The following is a 15,553-nucleotide window of genomic DNA, read 5'->3' on the forward strand; positions in this document are numbered from 1 at the left end:
CCTGCCTTCCCAGATGGAGCCTCAGCCCCAATCTCCACTTGGACTCTCCGCCCCTCACTCTTCCCTTTTCTGTTTCTTCTGCCCTAGCGACTCTGCCTCCAGAGTAACTTCTGGTTGTTTCTCCTCCTTCCTTTTTGCTTAAGGATCTCCCGTTCATTCCTCAGAGCCCAGGTCCTCATCTCTCTGGAGCTTCCTCTGCTCCTTACAGGTGATCAGAGTTAGAGCCCCGTCTTTCCCTATAACCTATAGTCTAATTCCTCTGACCTCTAACCGCCACATTAGCCCATCCCGCAGCTGTGACTGCGCTGTTCCCCTCCTCCTCCTCCCTAGTTTTATTTGGAGTCCCCGTGTCCACCCAGTACTTCACAATGCCTGACCCAGGTATTCATTTTGTCATAAAATATAACAGGTAGCAAGCAGGTAGATATGTGTACCTTATTTAAGAGCCAGTTTTGGATGTTGCAAACCAACGTCTCTGAAAACCCAGAAGAAGTACACCACGCTGAGTGGGGACCCCTTGGGACGAAATTGAGTGCGCACCAAAAAATGCTGCAACACCAAGCAGCCAATGATTTGCTTCTTTTGTTTTTTGAGTCTTAACAAAAGTAGAAGCCTTTTTGGGATTTGTTGTTGGCTTCTCTGTGAAAATACATTCTGAAGACAGAAAAATTTCAACCAAGGAAAAAATATTTTATAGTCGAGTCGAAGCACTTGAAATTTGTTTAGTATGAATCTTCATCAACACTTTAGGTGTTGTGACTGGTACCTTGGAATTACATCATCACTATATAATTAGATCACTTAAAAATGTGTATGATTCGTCTTAAAAATGTAGCATTTTATGTCTTTTGAAACACGTTTCTGTAATATATGGGACCATGATAACTATTTACCAGATTCTTCCTTGTTTTCTTACTTCACTCCGCATTTTTTTTTTTATTACATAGAAATCTGTTGGTGAAAAAGGCATCGATGTGATCATTGAAATGCTAGCTAATGTAAATCTGAGTAATGATTTGGATCTTCTGTCGTATGGAGGACGAGTAATAGTAAGTATTTTGGTTTCTTTCTACCACTTTGAGGCTTTACCATAATTTAACACTATTTTGCAATAATTTTTCACCATAGACAAGTTGTTTTTCGTAATAGGTTGTTGGCAGCAGAGGTCCTATTGAAATAAACCCACGGGACACCATCCCAAAGGAAACCAGTATAATTGGAACTGCTCTTTATTCATCAACTAAGGTAGGAAGTGAGTCTGATTTTGGTAACTGAAACATGGAGACAATTTGCCTAGTCGGGCAGATGGAAAGTTTAAGTAGATGTTAAACTTAAGGTATCTGAGTGGATGGGTACGTTAAGGATTAGTCACTACACGATAACGTGGGTGAGGATGTAATTTATTTTCCAAGTCAAACCACTCTTTTTTTTTTTTTTTTTTTTTTTTTTTTTAAGATTCTATTTATTTATTCATGAGAGACACAGGCAGAGGGAGAAGCAGGCTCCATGCAGGGAACCCAATGCAGGACTCGATCCTGGGAATCTGGGATCAGGCCCTAAGCTGAAGGCAGACACTCAACCGCTGAGCCACCCGGGTGTCCCTTTTGTTTTGTTTTGTTTTCCAGTCAAGACACTCTTGAGAGAGAAAGGAGATAGTATTACTAATTATTTCAGGACAGTACTTTTTTTGTAAACAGACACTGCCTCAGACAAATTGGACTTATGGTTACTCTGTAGAAAACTACTTTTTCTGTAGTTCTGGATAAGTGACAAAAGCCACATATTTGCAAGGAACTGTTTATGTTCTAACTCCTAGAATCTGAAAAATTTAATGTTTCTGAAAATTAATTTACATGTTCAACAAAAAGACCTTTTTCTTCCACTTAGGAGGAATTTAGGAAATTTGCAATGGCCCTTCAAGCTGGAATGGAAATCGGTTGGTTGAAACCTGTGATAGGTCCTCAGTATTCACTGGAGAAGGTGGTCCAGGCTCACGAAAATATCATCCACAGCAGTGGGGCTATTGGGAAAATGATTCTTCTCTTAGAATGATTCATTCTTTCATACACTTCCAATGCAATTAGAGGTCTCCTGCCCCCAGTTTTACTTACACTACCTTTGCTCTAATCAGCATTCATTTGATTTAGTGAATTTCTTATATTAAAAAAAACAAGATTTATCTTTAGAGATCTGGGCATTGGAGCACAATTTATTTTATAGTTCACCATATTCTTTATGCCTCCCATCTACCTCTAATCAGACTCATCATGGTAGGAAGTAGAATGTCAGTCAGTAGTGATTTGGCATTGGGTGCTTTAACAGAAAATCCTGGTACTTGATCGTTAATTCCATACCTTTGGCTAAGCAAGCTAATTTAAAATAAGACTATGTGATTTCCAAGCCTGTTTGTAAAGATTCTTTGATTAGCCCAGAACTGTCCTGGACTGAAGATTTTCTAGACTCAAGAAGACTGTTTTTCTAAACTAATCTCATCTGGATCTATAAGGACGAGATAAACAATGTCCAGAGAAATTTGTTTTTTAACAAATAGGTTTCCAATATTCCCCCAAATATTAAAACATTCACTGTGTTGATAGTTACTCATTCTCCATATATTCTGTGAAGAGAACAACCTAATTTTTGGTATGCTAGGATAGGTATGTCATCTCCCGATAGATATTTCTTGATTTGTTTTTCAGAGTAGATTTAGAATTATCTGTGTAATGGGGGTCATATGTTTTTATTTAAATTACTAAACAAATTCAACACATTTAGAGTAACCTGCTTTTGTTTTCATTTTGTGGTAACTTGCAGTAAATTCTGTAGAAAAATTAAAGCTGCTATTTGGTCATTATATGGTACGTGCCTTACATCTCTTTTACATGGTTCCTAATGGTTAATTTCTAAGAGTCCTGTGCTGGAAGTCTTTATCTAAACTAAATAAAGGGAGGATTATTTAGAAATCTTGCTGTCAATCAATGTTATATACAAGGAAATAGTTTGTTATTTTTGTTCTTGTTTTTCTTTATATGAGCATAGCCTCATATATGTACAAACACACACACACGTATGTATAAAGAGATTTAAGGCATTTTCTCATACAGTTATGGGGGCTGATAAGCCTGGATCTATAGGGTGGGCCAGCAGGGTTTTTATATTGCAGAATTCTTCTCTAGGAAACCTCAGTTTCCATTCTGAAGGCTTTCAACCCATTGAGGCCCACTTGCATTACTGAGGATAATCTACCTAAAATCACCCAGTGACGTTTTGTAAACACGTAAACAAAATGTGGTGACATTATGTTGATATATAAAACCAATCATCGGGATCCCTGGGTGGTGCAGCAGTTTGGCGCCTGCCTTTGGCCCAGGGCGTGATCCTGGAGAACCGGGATCGAATCCCACATCGGGCTCCCGGTGCATGGAGCCTGCTTCTCCCTCTGCCTGTGTCTCTGCCTCTCTCTCTCTCTCTCTCTCTCTCTCTCTCTCTTTCTCTCTGTGGCTATCATAAATAAATTAAAAAAAAATTAAAAAAATAAAACCAATCATCACAAGAAGGTGACATAGGAACACGGATGAGGGGCCCTTACTGTAGCTTGGGATTTCCAATTACACATTCAATATTTTTGATGCATTTGTTAGCTGTCTCCATCCAGAGTAGTTTTGGCTATTGAAGTACAAAATAACTTGCATACTTCTGAAAAGGGAAAAAAAATGGGGGGGGGTGACATTTTATAATGTCCTTAACTTTACGGAAGTGAGAATTCTGTGTGTGCCAAGGGGCTTCCACAGTTCTCAGTGTCAAGAGTTTTTTTTTTATGCAAGATATCGCTCAAGAATAGCAAAACCTACTGGGTCGCTTTGACCTGGCTCTCTCTGCCTCCTCAGCCACATCTCACAGACAGGAAAACACCTCAGCTGAAACCTTAGTTCTTTTGCAACAGTACCGTTTTTTAGTATAATGAATTTTTTAAAAAATAAATCATTTGAAAATTGTCTTAGGCTAATTGGACTAAATCATAGGGCTTTAGGAATAGCTCATATTTTGGGAACTTCCTACATCCATGAAAAGAGCCCAGAAATGTTATATCATGAAAAGGAATCTAGGGGCGCCTGGGTGGCTTAGAGGTTGAGCATCTGCCTTTGCCCCAGAGCATGATCCTGGAGTCCCAGGATCGAGTCCCACGTCGGGCTCCCTGCATGGAGCCTGCTTCTCCCTCTGCCTGTGTCTCTGCCTCTCTCTCTCTCTCTCTCTCTCTCTTTGTGTCTCTCATGAATAAATAAAAAAAACAATCTTAAAAAAATTTTAAAAAAAGGAATCCAGATATACTTTGGTCTAGAGTCAGACTGAGGCATTGATGGTGACAGCCCACATGTGCTCTTTTAAGAATGAGTCCAAGGGGCGCCTGGGGGGCTCAGTCAGTTAAATGTCTGCCTTTGGCTCAGGTCATGATCCCAGGGTCCTGGGGTAGAGCCCCACATCAGGCTCCATGCTCAGTGGGGAGTCTACTCCCTCTCTGTCTCCCTCTTCTTCTGGCTTGTGCTGTCTGTCTCTTATTTTTCTCTCACTTGCTCACTCTGTCTCTCAAATAAAATCTTAAAAAAAAGTGAGTCTAAATTCCAAACCTACTGTGTGATCAAATCCTTGTTAAATGTGTTACACATGCCAGAGGTTGGCAATCCCTGCTTATCCTTCCTGAGCTTCATGCATAAACACCCACGAAGATTGTAACAGTACTACAAACCAAAGAGGAAACCCGGTGCTGAAATCCTCTGGGAATTTACATTAGCTCTAGAGTCCATCCTTTTATTCACTGATCCAAACTAGCTGGATAGAAGTTACGAAAAAGCCAACTCAATCCCTAACTCAGGGCACAGAAGCTACACCACCTGGAAAACCAAGTCCATGTTGCCCGGACATCATTGGAGCTGCAGCTAGAATTGAGATCTGTGCCCAACCCCCTCCCCCCCCCCCCCCCAAACAGCATTCCTCAGCCCCTTTCTCTACACCGGCATTATAGAAACTACAAATTTGAATTTTTGGTACAACTACAGATTCAGGAGTGAGGGGAACTTTGCACCCCTGGATATACCAGTCACCACAAAGAAGTTTTGCAAATAGATAGAGGATGGATGGTTGGATGGAGAGTGGGGGATCCCTAGATTGTAGCAAATACTGGAGAGTGTATAGCACTTGTACAAGGAACATTGGTCCGACTATAGCAATGGTAAATCAGCTGAGAAGTGGAGCAGAGGGTGCTCCCACCTTAGTCCAGCAGGCACTGGAATGGACACAGGCGCTGAGGAGGCCACCTCATTCCAGATACAGATTCGAAAGGAACTGGACTCCTCTTTGAACAGGGAGGAGGCCCGAGGGTATGTGAAACCCTCTTGTAGGGTTGGTAAAAGAATGGGTTGAGGGGTAGAAGACCTGGCTTTAAGTCCTGGCTCTCCTCCTGACCAGAGTAGAGTCCTGGGTAAATTACCTCGTCATCCGGAGTTTCCATTTCCTCACACATAATGTGGGACTGGTATCTACCTCAAGCATTCGTAGGAAGTAAGTGAGTTAAAGTCTGTGGAGTACGTAGTGCTCTGGCTTGCACAAACAAGTGTTTAAATTATTACTTTCATCTTAATTAGCCCTAAAGAAGGAGTAAATTGAGAAAAAGAGAAGAAATCAAAAGGAGTATCCTGAAATACGAAAAAAATAAAAGGAAACCCCAAAATCAAATTCCTGTAGGAGGAACAAATCAGCACAAGTGACACAACTGAAAACTTCATAGGTCATATGGGTAAATTTGATCACTCAAAAAAAAAAAAGAAAGAAAAGAAAAAGATGAGAAAAAATCAAGATATAGTAAACAAAAGAAAGAAAAAGAAAAAAAAATTGAATTATACGTGTGCCATCCCAAAGAAAACAGAAAAAGAAGACTTGAGATTTCCTGAACTAACCCAAAGAGCTGAGTTTATTTACTGATAGTTTTTATTGGGTCTGTACTAAATTAATGGAAATTACTAGTAATAAGACATATCCTTTAAAATTTTTTATTTTATTCTTTTTCATTTTTTTAAAATTTTTATTTATTTATGATAGAGAGAGAGAGGCAGAGACACAGGCAGAGGGAGAAGCAGGCTCCATGCACCGGGAGCCTGACGTGGGATTTGATTCCGGGTCTCCAGGATCGCGCCCTGGGCCAAAGGCAGGCGCCAAACCGCTGTGCCACCCAGGGATCCCCTTTAAAAATTTTTAAAGTCACACAGATCTTGGAAGGGAGCGTACACAAGAATCATCTCCAGTGCAAGACCCAGAGAATGCAAGAGAACAAATGGAAAGACTACTAAGTTCAGAAAGGTAGCTAATTGCACAACAAATATACAAAGATTAATATAAACCTGTTGATCAGTTAGAAAACAAAATGGAAGAATGATCTATTCACAATAGAAGTACTATTACCAACTTAAAAAGTAGTGAAATATAAGTGACCGAATTTACAGGAAACATACAGGATCCTCAAAAAGAATTGCAGAACTCCCAGGGGACATAATACTCAAAAGATACCTTGGTCAGGTTCACGTACAGATTTTCCCCTCATACTCTGGAAATTCAAAAAGTAATTCATATCAAAATCTCAATAGGGCTTTTTAGAAACTTGAAAAAATGTTTCTAAATCTTCTTTTGTGGGAAAAAAAAAAAACAAAAAAAAACGGGCAAATAGCCAGACAATTCAGAAAGGGGAACAAAGAAAAGGTGGGAAGAAGTCTCAACAGTTACAAAATTTTTTTTCCCAAGGTAGAATTGCTAAAATATTAGTCCAAGTTCAGTGGAACAAGACAGTCTAGAAATGTTTCTCACTTTGGGGGGTGATAAATATGGCTTTTGAGTGGGGAGAAAAGTTATTAAGAGACCTGGCTACCGGGCGCCCGGTGGCTCAGTGGTTGAGTGTCTGCCTTCAGCCCAGGGCGTGACCTCGGGGTCCCAGGATCGAGTCCCACATCAGGCTCCCTGCATGGGGCCTGCTTCTCCCTCTTCCTGTGTCTCTGCCTCTCTCTGTGTGTCTCATGAATAAATAAATAAAATCTTAAAAAAGAGAGAGAGAGAGAGAGACTTGGCTACCCATTTGGGAAAAGATAATAAAAAAGTAGCATCTTCCTTCACATATAACATCAATAGACTTTGAGATAGTTCAAAATTTTGAAAATAACAAAATTGTATAAAACAAAAATCTGACGTATGAATACCTTTTGATAGTCTTGAGAGGTGAGTAGCCCCTTATATCATTGCTCAGAAACCCAAACTATCAAAGAAAGAGCAAAATAGAAAAAGCAGAGAAAGATCTGTGGTAACAAAAATCAAGTTTCTTTAAAAAAGAATGTTCTTCAAACTAACTAGTAAATGGGGGAACACCCCCCACAAGAGACATGGAAATGAATTGATAATCCATACAAGAATAGATGCAGACAGCAGGCAAACTCGGCGAAAGGGTCGTTCACCTCATTAGTGATACAGGAAATGGGCACTCGGGGACTATTGTTGGGAGCATACAGTTGCTTCTGTTCTGGAGAATAGACAGTGTCTTTAAGTGTAAAATATGGCTCTCCTTTGACTCACAAATTCCACTACAGGAATTTATCCTAACGAGCTGGACATGTCTGTGGAGGCGTGTGTCGAGATCGTGTTCACTGCGGCCTAGCTCGTCATAGTAAAATACTGGAAATGACCCAGATTTTCATCAATTAAGAGATTAAAAAGCTGATATATTTGTACCGTGCAATATGATGTAGCTGTTAGAACGATCGTGGAGATATGTAGCTGCTAACGTGGGAAGATGTGCCGGGAACAGAATTAAGAATATTTAGTTTAAAAAGAAGATACAAAATATGTATAATTACGGTTCTATTTCATTGGGTTTACCTATGCATTTCAAGAGATGCCCCTTAGCTACTTAGCAGGTTTTTTTTTTCTTTTTAAGATTTTATTTATTTATTTATTTATTCATGAGAGACACAGAGAGAGAGAGAGGCAGGTTCCATGCAGGGAGCCCTACGTGGGACTCGATCCCGGGTCTCCAGGATCATGCCCTGGGCCAAAGGCAGACGCTAAACAACTGAGCCACCCAGGGATCCCTAGCAGAAGGTTTTGATGTAGTAGTAGAGTCATCAAGATACCCTCCTCATACTTTCATTTTTTCAACATTTTCAAATTTTTTTTTTAGCCAAAGTTATTTCTAACAAATCAGCAGCAAAATTCTTTTTTTTTTTTAAAGATTTTAAAAATTTATTCATGAGAGACTCAGAGAGAGAGGCAGAGACACAGGCAGAGGGAGAAGCAGGCTCCCTGCGGGGAGCCCGATGAAGGACTCCATCCCAGGACCCCGGGATCACGCCCTGAGCTGAAGGCAGACGCTCAACCACTGAGCCACACAGGCGTCCCACAAAATTCTATTTAAAAGAACTGCTTCCCTAAATAATAAATATTAGGATCTAAAGAGTATATTAATATCAAACATCAAAATACATGACTTATGAAGTTTCAGAGTACATATATATGTCTTATTTTGAATCTTCCGCAGCTGTATGTCAGCATATTCAGAATTAATGTTATCTGTGTTGGTGATTTATGATTTATTCTTATGACATGCTCTGTAAAACATTATTGCAGGGTGTGTGTTCAATTTGTATTAAGTGGATTGTAATGATTTGCCTCATGCGTATTTTTGGTTTTTTGTTTTTTGTTTTGTTTATTCATTTATGATAGTCACAGAGAGAGAGCGAGAGCGAGAGAGAGGCAGAGAGAGAAGCAGGCTCCATGCACCGGGAGCCTGATGTGGGATTCGATCCCGGGTCTCCAGGATCGCGCCCTGGGCCAAAGGCAGGTGCCAAACCGCTGTGCCACCCAGGGATCCCCATGTTTTTGAAATCATAAAATTGTCCTCAGAAAATACTCCATTTTTGTCTTAAAAATGTGGACTCTTCAGATGGTGAGAAATAATCTGTTCTTGGAAGAACTTTGTGTGTACACTTGAACTTTCAGATTTAACTTACAGTTAATAAAAAACCCTGGATGAACTTGGGCTTATCCGTTGTGTCTTGGATATTTATTTTGGTTGCAGCATCACGTTTGAAATCCAACTGTAAGCATCGCTTGTAATCAAAGGCACTTGTAGGAGGTGTGACAGATGCATTTTAGCAAAATTGTAGCCACGTATTATTTGGTGAAATATTATTTTGCTTAGGAATTAACATTCTCTTTCTCAGTGTATCCATGTAATTTGGGTTTTTTACGTGTCTTGCAGTTTCTTTTATCCTAAAGTAGGTTTGAGTTTATTAGCTGGTTTCACATAGTCTTGTTTATAGACCTATCGCTGTAGCTTCTAAGTGCTTCTCAGATTATGTTCCTTTTTTTATGTCTATCAAACTACATTTCCACGCAAATGAAGAACCCTTTGCCTGCTTATGGGTAGCCCGCTGGGGAACTAAGTGAGGGGTGTTGTTTTCCCGTTTTACTCCCCCCAGCAATAGGCAATTTCTCTGGAATTTTTTTTAATTTAATGTTTTAAATTTTTTTATTTTTACAATAAATTTATTTTTTATTGGTGTTCAATTTGCCAACATACAGAATAACACCCAGTGCTCATCCCGTCAAGTGCCCCCCTCACCCCATCCCCCACCCTCCTCCCCTTCCCCCACCCCTAGTTCGTTTCCCAGAGTTAGGAGTCTCTCATGGTCTGTCTCCCTTTCTGATATTTCCCACTCATTTTTTCTCCTTTCCCCTTTATTCCCTTTCACTATGTTTTATATCCCCCAAATGAATGAGACCATATAATGTTTGTCCTCCGATTGACCCATTTCTCTGGAATTTTTATTTCACCACGAAGAAAGCACTAAGCTATTTGCACTTGGAAATGCCTTTGCCTCCTTTGTCTCCATCCCCTGGTTCGTTGAACGCGGCGACCACCCCGCTTACGAAGCATTCGTTTCCCTGAATCCCATTGCTCTGGCCTCTTCAGGAACTTCGCCCTCTCAAGTCTTCCCCAAATCCTGGGGCTTCGTCATGTCCCCGGACGCATGAACACCTCACACTCCTTCCTATCCTGACTTCTAGACCACCGTCCTGACACCCCTGCTCCCGTCTCAGCTGCCCGCGTAGACTCTCTCCTTCACTCACCGTTGTACACGCTGGCTCGCCTTGCTCTGCGGCCTTCCCTCGCTACACTACCCCGACCGGCATCACTGTCCCCCCGTGCGCCCCCCCTTGCTCCCCGGCCTGCTCTGAGGCCCCCGTGGACACGGGGCTCGGGTGTTGCACTAACCGGTCGGAATCGGCGTGTCCGGAGTCGACCCCTGCCCGCGCTGGGTGCGTGGGGACAGCTTGTTCCCGGCTGCCCAGGCCCAGCAGGCCCGCCCGCGCCCCCCTCTGCCCTCTGCCTTCTGGCCTCGGCGCCCACACACCCCGCCTCGGGCCCAGGCCCCGGCGGTGGCTCAGCCTCCTCTTGCCGTCCCGGGCTCCAGTGGCCACAAAGTGCCAGAGCGACCTTTGTGAAATCTCGGATTAAAATCCCATAACTGTGCTCAGGAAACAAAATCAGAACCCCCACAAACTGCCCAGCTTTTCCCCAGGGCCCTGCCTCCCTGGCCCCCCCGCACCCCCATCCTGCCGGCCCGCTCGGCCTTCCTTGAACCCACCCGGCCCTTCGGCATCTGTCCTGCACCGGGCTTCTCTCCACGTCCCCCCCTACCCACATGCTCGTCCTTCAGGACTCGATGACCACGACTGTGCGGCTCCCCCCCTTTGCACCTCGTTGATGAAGGGGGGATCCCCCACCCCAAATAGTGTGAGATGCCAAACATGCAGCCCCCAAGCTCATCACAGGAGGGGGCAGGAGTTCTTAGTCACCCCCCAGGGCCCAGGGAGGAGGGCGCTGAGAGCCGTGCAGGGCCGCATGGGGGGCTGCACCTGGGAGCCCAGTTGACCCAAGGGGGCCTTGGGGGGTCAGGCCCTGCAGTAACAGGCGGGCAGGGGAGTCCCTGGTGCCCCTGGGGAATGCGATTGGTTTGAAAAGCCTCACAGGCTGGCGGAGAGGGACAAGCCATTGGGTGGGGACAGAGGAGCCCGCTGGGTGGCCGGGGAGCCTTTGGCACCAGGTGAGGGCGTGGGGACAGGGGCCCGCAGCTGAGCCTTCAGGCCTGGAGGCCGTGGGGCACTGAAAGCCGCTCCGCTCGGCCTCCGGGGGGCAGGAGGGTCCCCTCCTCCCGGCTCCTAGGACGGACCTGAACGCTTGCCACCTGCTCAGGGCCACTGCCGTCCCTTTAGAAGAGCACGGGTACGCGGGGTGCACCGGCCACCTGGCACTGCCGCACGTCCCCGGCCTGCGCGGTTCTCCGCAGGGACTGCCCCTGTCCTAGGGCTGTCTCGGTGTCGCAGGGTGGGAGGGACTCGGCAGATGGTTAGCGACTCGGCTAATGAACCTGAACCACACACTGACTTCTGGAATGTACCTTGCCTTCTGCCGAGGATGTGTGCGGCCCCGGCCCGACCCCCGGGCCTTGGCCAGCGCTGTGCCCCAGGTCAGCTGCAGGCCACTGGGAGGTGGCCGTGGGCTGGGGGTGCGGGGCCGGGACGGAGCTCAGGCCCGGGGCAGGAGCCGGGGGGCAGGAGCCGGGGTGGGGCAGGAGCCAGGGGGCAGGAGCTGGGGAGGGCAGGAGCCAGGGGGCAGGAGCTGGGAGGCAGGAGCTGAGGGGGCAGGAGCTGGGGGCAGGAGCCGGGGGGAGCAGGAGCTGGGGGCAGGAGCCGGGGGCAGGAGCCGGGGGCAGGAGCCAGGGGGCAGGAAACGTGGGTGCAGAGCCCGGCTCGGTGCCTACTGGAGACGAAGGCGCCCTCCAAGCTCTGCAGTCACACCTGCCAGAGTAGCCTCCCCGCCCTGACGGGACCAGGCTGGCGGTGACGACCGTGTCCCGCGCCCGTGTGCCACCTTACTGTCTCAGCACCGTGAGGCCGGCTGCCCCCCCGGCCCCAGGCACGTGGCCAGCGACGTCGGGGCCCGGACACTGGTCCCACCCAACTAGCCGAAGGTCTGTCCTTGCTGTCGCGTGGCCCCATCTGCTTTCCTGGCCCGAGTCGCTCCCCGAGCCTCCCGCCCCCCAGCTCACTGTCGCCTCCTCACTCCGTCCCCCGGTGTGGCCGGTCAGGTGTGGCACCTGCTGCCGAGCGCCTCCTGTCGCTTGCCCTCCGAGCCCAGAACCTTCTGCCCGCGGTCCTGCGAGCCACGGCCGCCTGGCCTGTCGTCCCTGCTCCGGACACGCCGAGAGGCCGAGGGGCTGGTGGAAGACACCACGCTGCTTCCGTGTCCCCGTGGGAAGCAGCAGGAGGCGGGCGAGGCCTCTCCCCCCGCAAGGTACGTGGGGGCCGCCGCGCGGTGATGAGAGCAGGTGGCAGGTGGCCGCGACGCCGCGACAGGGCGGCCGAGCTCGGGGACACTGCTGCCCGCGGGCACTGAGCAGTCGCACCACCTGATCGGACCTTTTTTGCCCTAAATAGAATTTAAGCTGCTGGAGGTGAGGAATCCAAAGCTGCCAGCAGGCGGCCCAGGCCCGGTCGAAGCCTCTGGGGAGTGACAGAGGGTCAGCTGCTCTGCCTTTGTCTCCCTGTCGCACCATTTACATTTGTTGTGAATATATAGATATATATATTTTAAGCTTTTTCAATTTTTCCCATAAAGACAACTTTTTTTTTTTTCCTGTTCTTTACCTGTCTACTTTGGCTCTGCCTCGCCTAGATGAAGACACAGCAAGGACCTGGAAAGCAGAGCATCCCTTTTATGACAATTTCTCTTTTACACGACTTTTTTGACGGGATCCGGGGAACTGCCTGTCCCTTGTCAAAGGGGAAGCGCTCTGCACCCTACCACAGGCCCTAAAGAAAAGGGCTTTTAGGAAATAAAATATTTTAAATTGATCCATGGCAATTTTCCCATTTTCCCGAGTAGATTGGAAAGTGGGAATAAAAAAGACAGGAGGAGGGGAAAAGGGTGCTTCAAACAACCAACTGTAATAGCCTAAGATAGGGGACGCCTGGGGGCCCAGTGGTTAAGCATCTGTGTTCAGCTCAGGGCGTGACCCCGGGGTCCTGGGATCAAGTCCCGCGTCGGGCTCCCTGCAGGGAGCCTGCTTCTCCCTCTGCCTGTGGCTCTGCCTCTCTCTCTCTGGGTCTCTCATGAATAAATAAATAAAATATATTTAAAAAGAAGTAATAGCCTCAGTTAGGTTTAGTACACTATTGATATTTTTTGCTCCGGATAGGTACAAAGGAGGTTCAAGTGCTCTGTGTGCAGGCTTTTCCATCCTTGAGATCATATATATGTATATATTTATATGTGCCTACGTGTGTGTGGGTGTGTATTTAGCTCCCAGTCATCCTGGCCAGTGTTTATCTAAACGCTTTGAAGCATATGAAGTCCCAGGTATGCAACACAACCCTGGGCAACCACAGACAAGGGGGAAGCACATCTCCTGGAAATAATACTTGTTTATCGTGTTATTACAAATAATGCTGTATCCCGAGTATTACACACACACACACACACGTATATATAGTGCATATTATGTATATATGTATATATATGAAGTTTAAACTGTATTGCAGAAGAACCCACAGAGATATGTAAACATATTGGTACATTAACTGTAAATTGCAGATTTAACATTTGGATCAAGTACAAAAAAGTTGGCTTTATATACTGTCAAAGCTCAGCTCTGGGTACTTGCCATCTTGCTTCAAAGAAAATCTCACTTTGGATGATGAAGAGAGGGAAAAAAAAGAAAAGGGATTTTTTTTTTAAAGAAAATAAAAGTAAAATCGATCCATTAAAACATTTACTTTCCTTTATTATTTTATTTGAATGAAACAAGCATCCAGACCTCTTAACCTTATTTAATTTTAGCTTGAAAACCTTGGACAGCCTAATTCTTAAACTTATATTCTAAATATACAAAGTGCCTAACACAGGTAAGTATTAATTTTTAAATGTCAATTCAACTTGATAGGAAAAAGGCAATTGATGTGCTTCAGCAATAACTTCCACTTGTTTTTAACTTGTTTTATTAAAGCTTGCAATTCTATTTAATTGGCATGTAATTTAATTGCCACATAAGTTATTTAATTATATGCTATAAATGGAAAATGTCGTTTATAGGCAATCACATCCCTTTTGTTAAAATCTGGAATACTAGATCTCCCTCAATCTTGTGTTGATATTATTCCTTCATGCTCATTATTTGCATTGCAGGATTGAGTTACATCACATATTAAATTGATTTTGCTATTGTGTATAATGGGGAGCGTGTGTGTGTTGTATTGTTGTATTTCGGTAATTCTGAAAGCCAAAATTTTAACCTACTTTATTAGTGAAAACAAAGGCCCAGAAGTTTCTTTCTCTATGGGAAGTGCGATGTCGCAATCCTCCACACGTGTTGTCCACCCAGCTCAGCACGCCCTCCCCTGCCCTCTTGCCCAATTCTAGCACATTGCTTGGATGCAAGTACCTTGGAAGGCTCTTCTGACCCCACTAATAGGTTAGATGTTTTTCTCTTGGTTCCTTTAGCAGAACAACCACTACGGAGTGAGACAAACCCAGACGTGGTCTAGCCTTCATCTTTCCCTAGTGTGGCAACCTTGGGCCTTTAGGAGTTTCAAGTTTCATGGTTCTCAGTCAGGGATACTAGTTATCTTATTGGTTGTTCTATAAAAAATCTATTAGATGCACCTTTCTATGCCTTCATACAATGTTGGCACCAAAAAAGCCTGCAAAGAAACTTAGCTCTCTTCCATTAGGCACTCAATAAATATATGTTGAGCACATGGATTGCAGTTATCTGGTTTGTTTTTTTTTTCCGGCTTTTTCGTAGTAATAATTGACAATATTTATCAACCGACGACTTGTCTGACTCCCACGGCTCTGTTTATCCAGGGATCCACGGGTGGTCTTTTGTCTCATGAAAGGTAGAGAACAGTACCTGCCACATAGCAGGTGGTTGGTAAATTGATGGAAAACCTCTAGCTCGCCCATCGGACTAAAAACTTAATAAATTCTTCAAATAAACATCATTCATTTGACATATTTGTTAAGCCCCTGCTCTGAACCAGGCACTGTTCTCTACCCTGAGTTTTACATCAGCGGCTGTGGCTTCGTAGCATTTGGATTTGGGTGGAGAGAGGCAATGATAAACCAACAGGTGAAGTACATGGGGTGTCGAGGGATGGTAAGAGCCACACGGAGAAGTCATGAGGAGTAAAGGGCAAGAGAATGTTGAGAGCAGGGGCTGCTTTAGGTGGTGTGGTCAGGGGAAGCTTCCGATGAAGGTGATGTTCGCATGAGGGACCTAAGGGAAAGGAGGAGGTCAGCTGTGCAGATAGAGAGCTGGACACAGAGCTTTCCAGGCAGAAGGAATAGCAGGTGCAGAAGCCCTGAGGAACATCTGTGGTGCATTTCGGGAGGGCCGAGGTGCTCCGACCAGGGTGGAGTGAGGGGGTGGGAGGGTAACAGAAGATAACACCAGCA

The 15,553-nt window shown here is 45.1% G+C and overlaps 1 protein-coding gene across 2 annotated transcripts in view; it reads left to right on the plus strand.

Moving 5' to 3' along the window:
- Window positions 1–15,553, plus strand: part of CRYZ (crystallin zeta) — a 48,376-nt gene that overhangs the window by 24,244 nt on the left and 8,579 nt on the right. The window contains exons 7-9 of one of the 2 annotated variants that reach the window (XM_025417971.3): window positions 948–1,049; window positions 1,150–1,245; window positions 1,888–2,963. In XM_025417971.3, the coding sequence (XP_025273756.1) occupies window positions 948–1,049; window positions 1,150–1,245; window positions 1,888–2,052 (363 nt within the window). In that variant the 3' untranslated portion in view covers window positions 2,053–2,963. Of the gene's footprint in view, window positions 1–947; window positions 1,050–1,149; window positions 1,246–1,887; window positions 2,964–15,553 lie in introns of those variants that run through there. The other variant, XM_025417972.3, reaches the window with a different exon arrangement.

The sequence above is a fragment of the Canis lupus genome, chromosome 6 (assembly GCF_003254725.2).
Source record: "Canis lupus dingo isolate Sandy chromosome 6, ASM325472v2, whole genome shotgun sequence".
NCBI classification, from domain to species: Eukaryota; Metazoa; Chordata; class Mammalia; order Carnivora; family Canidae; genus Canis; species Canis lupus.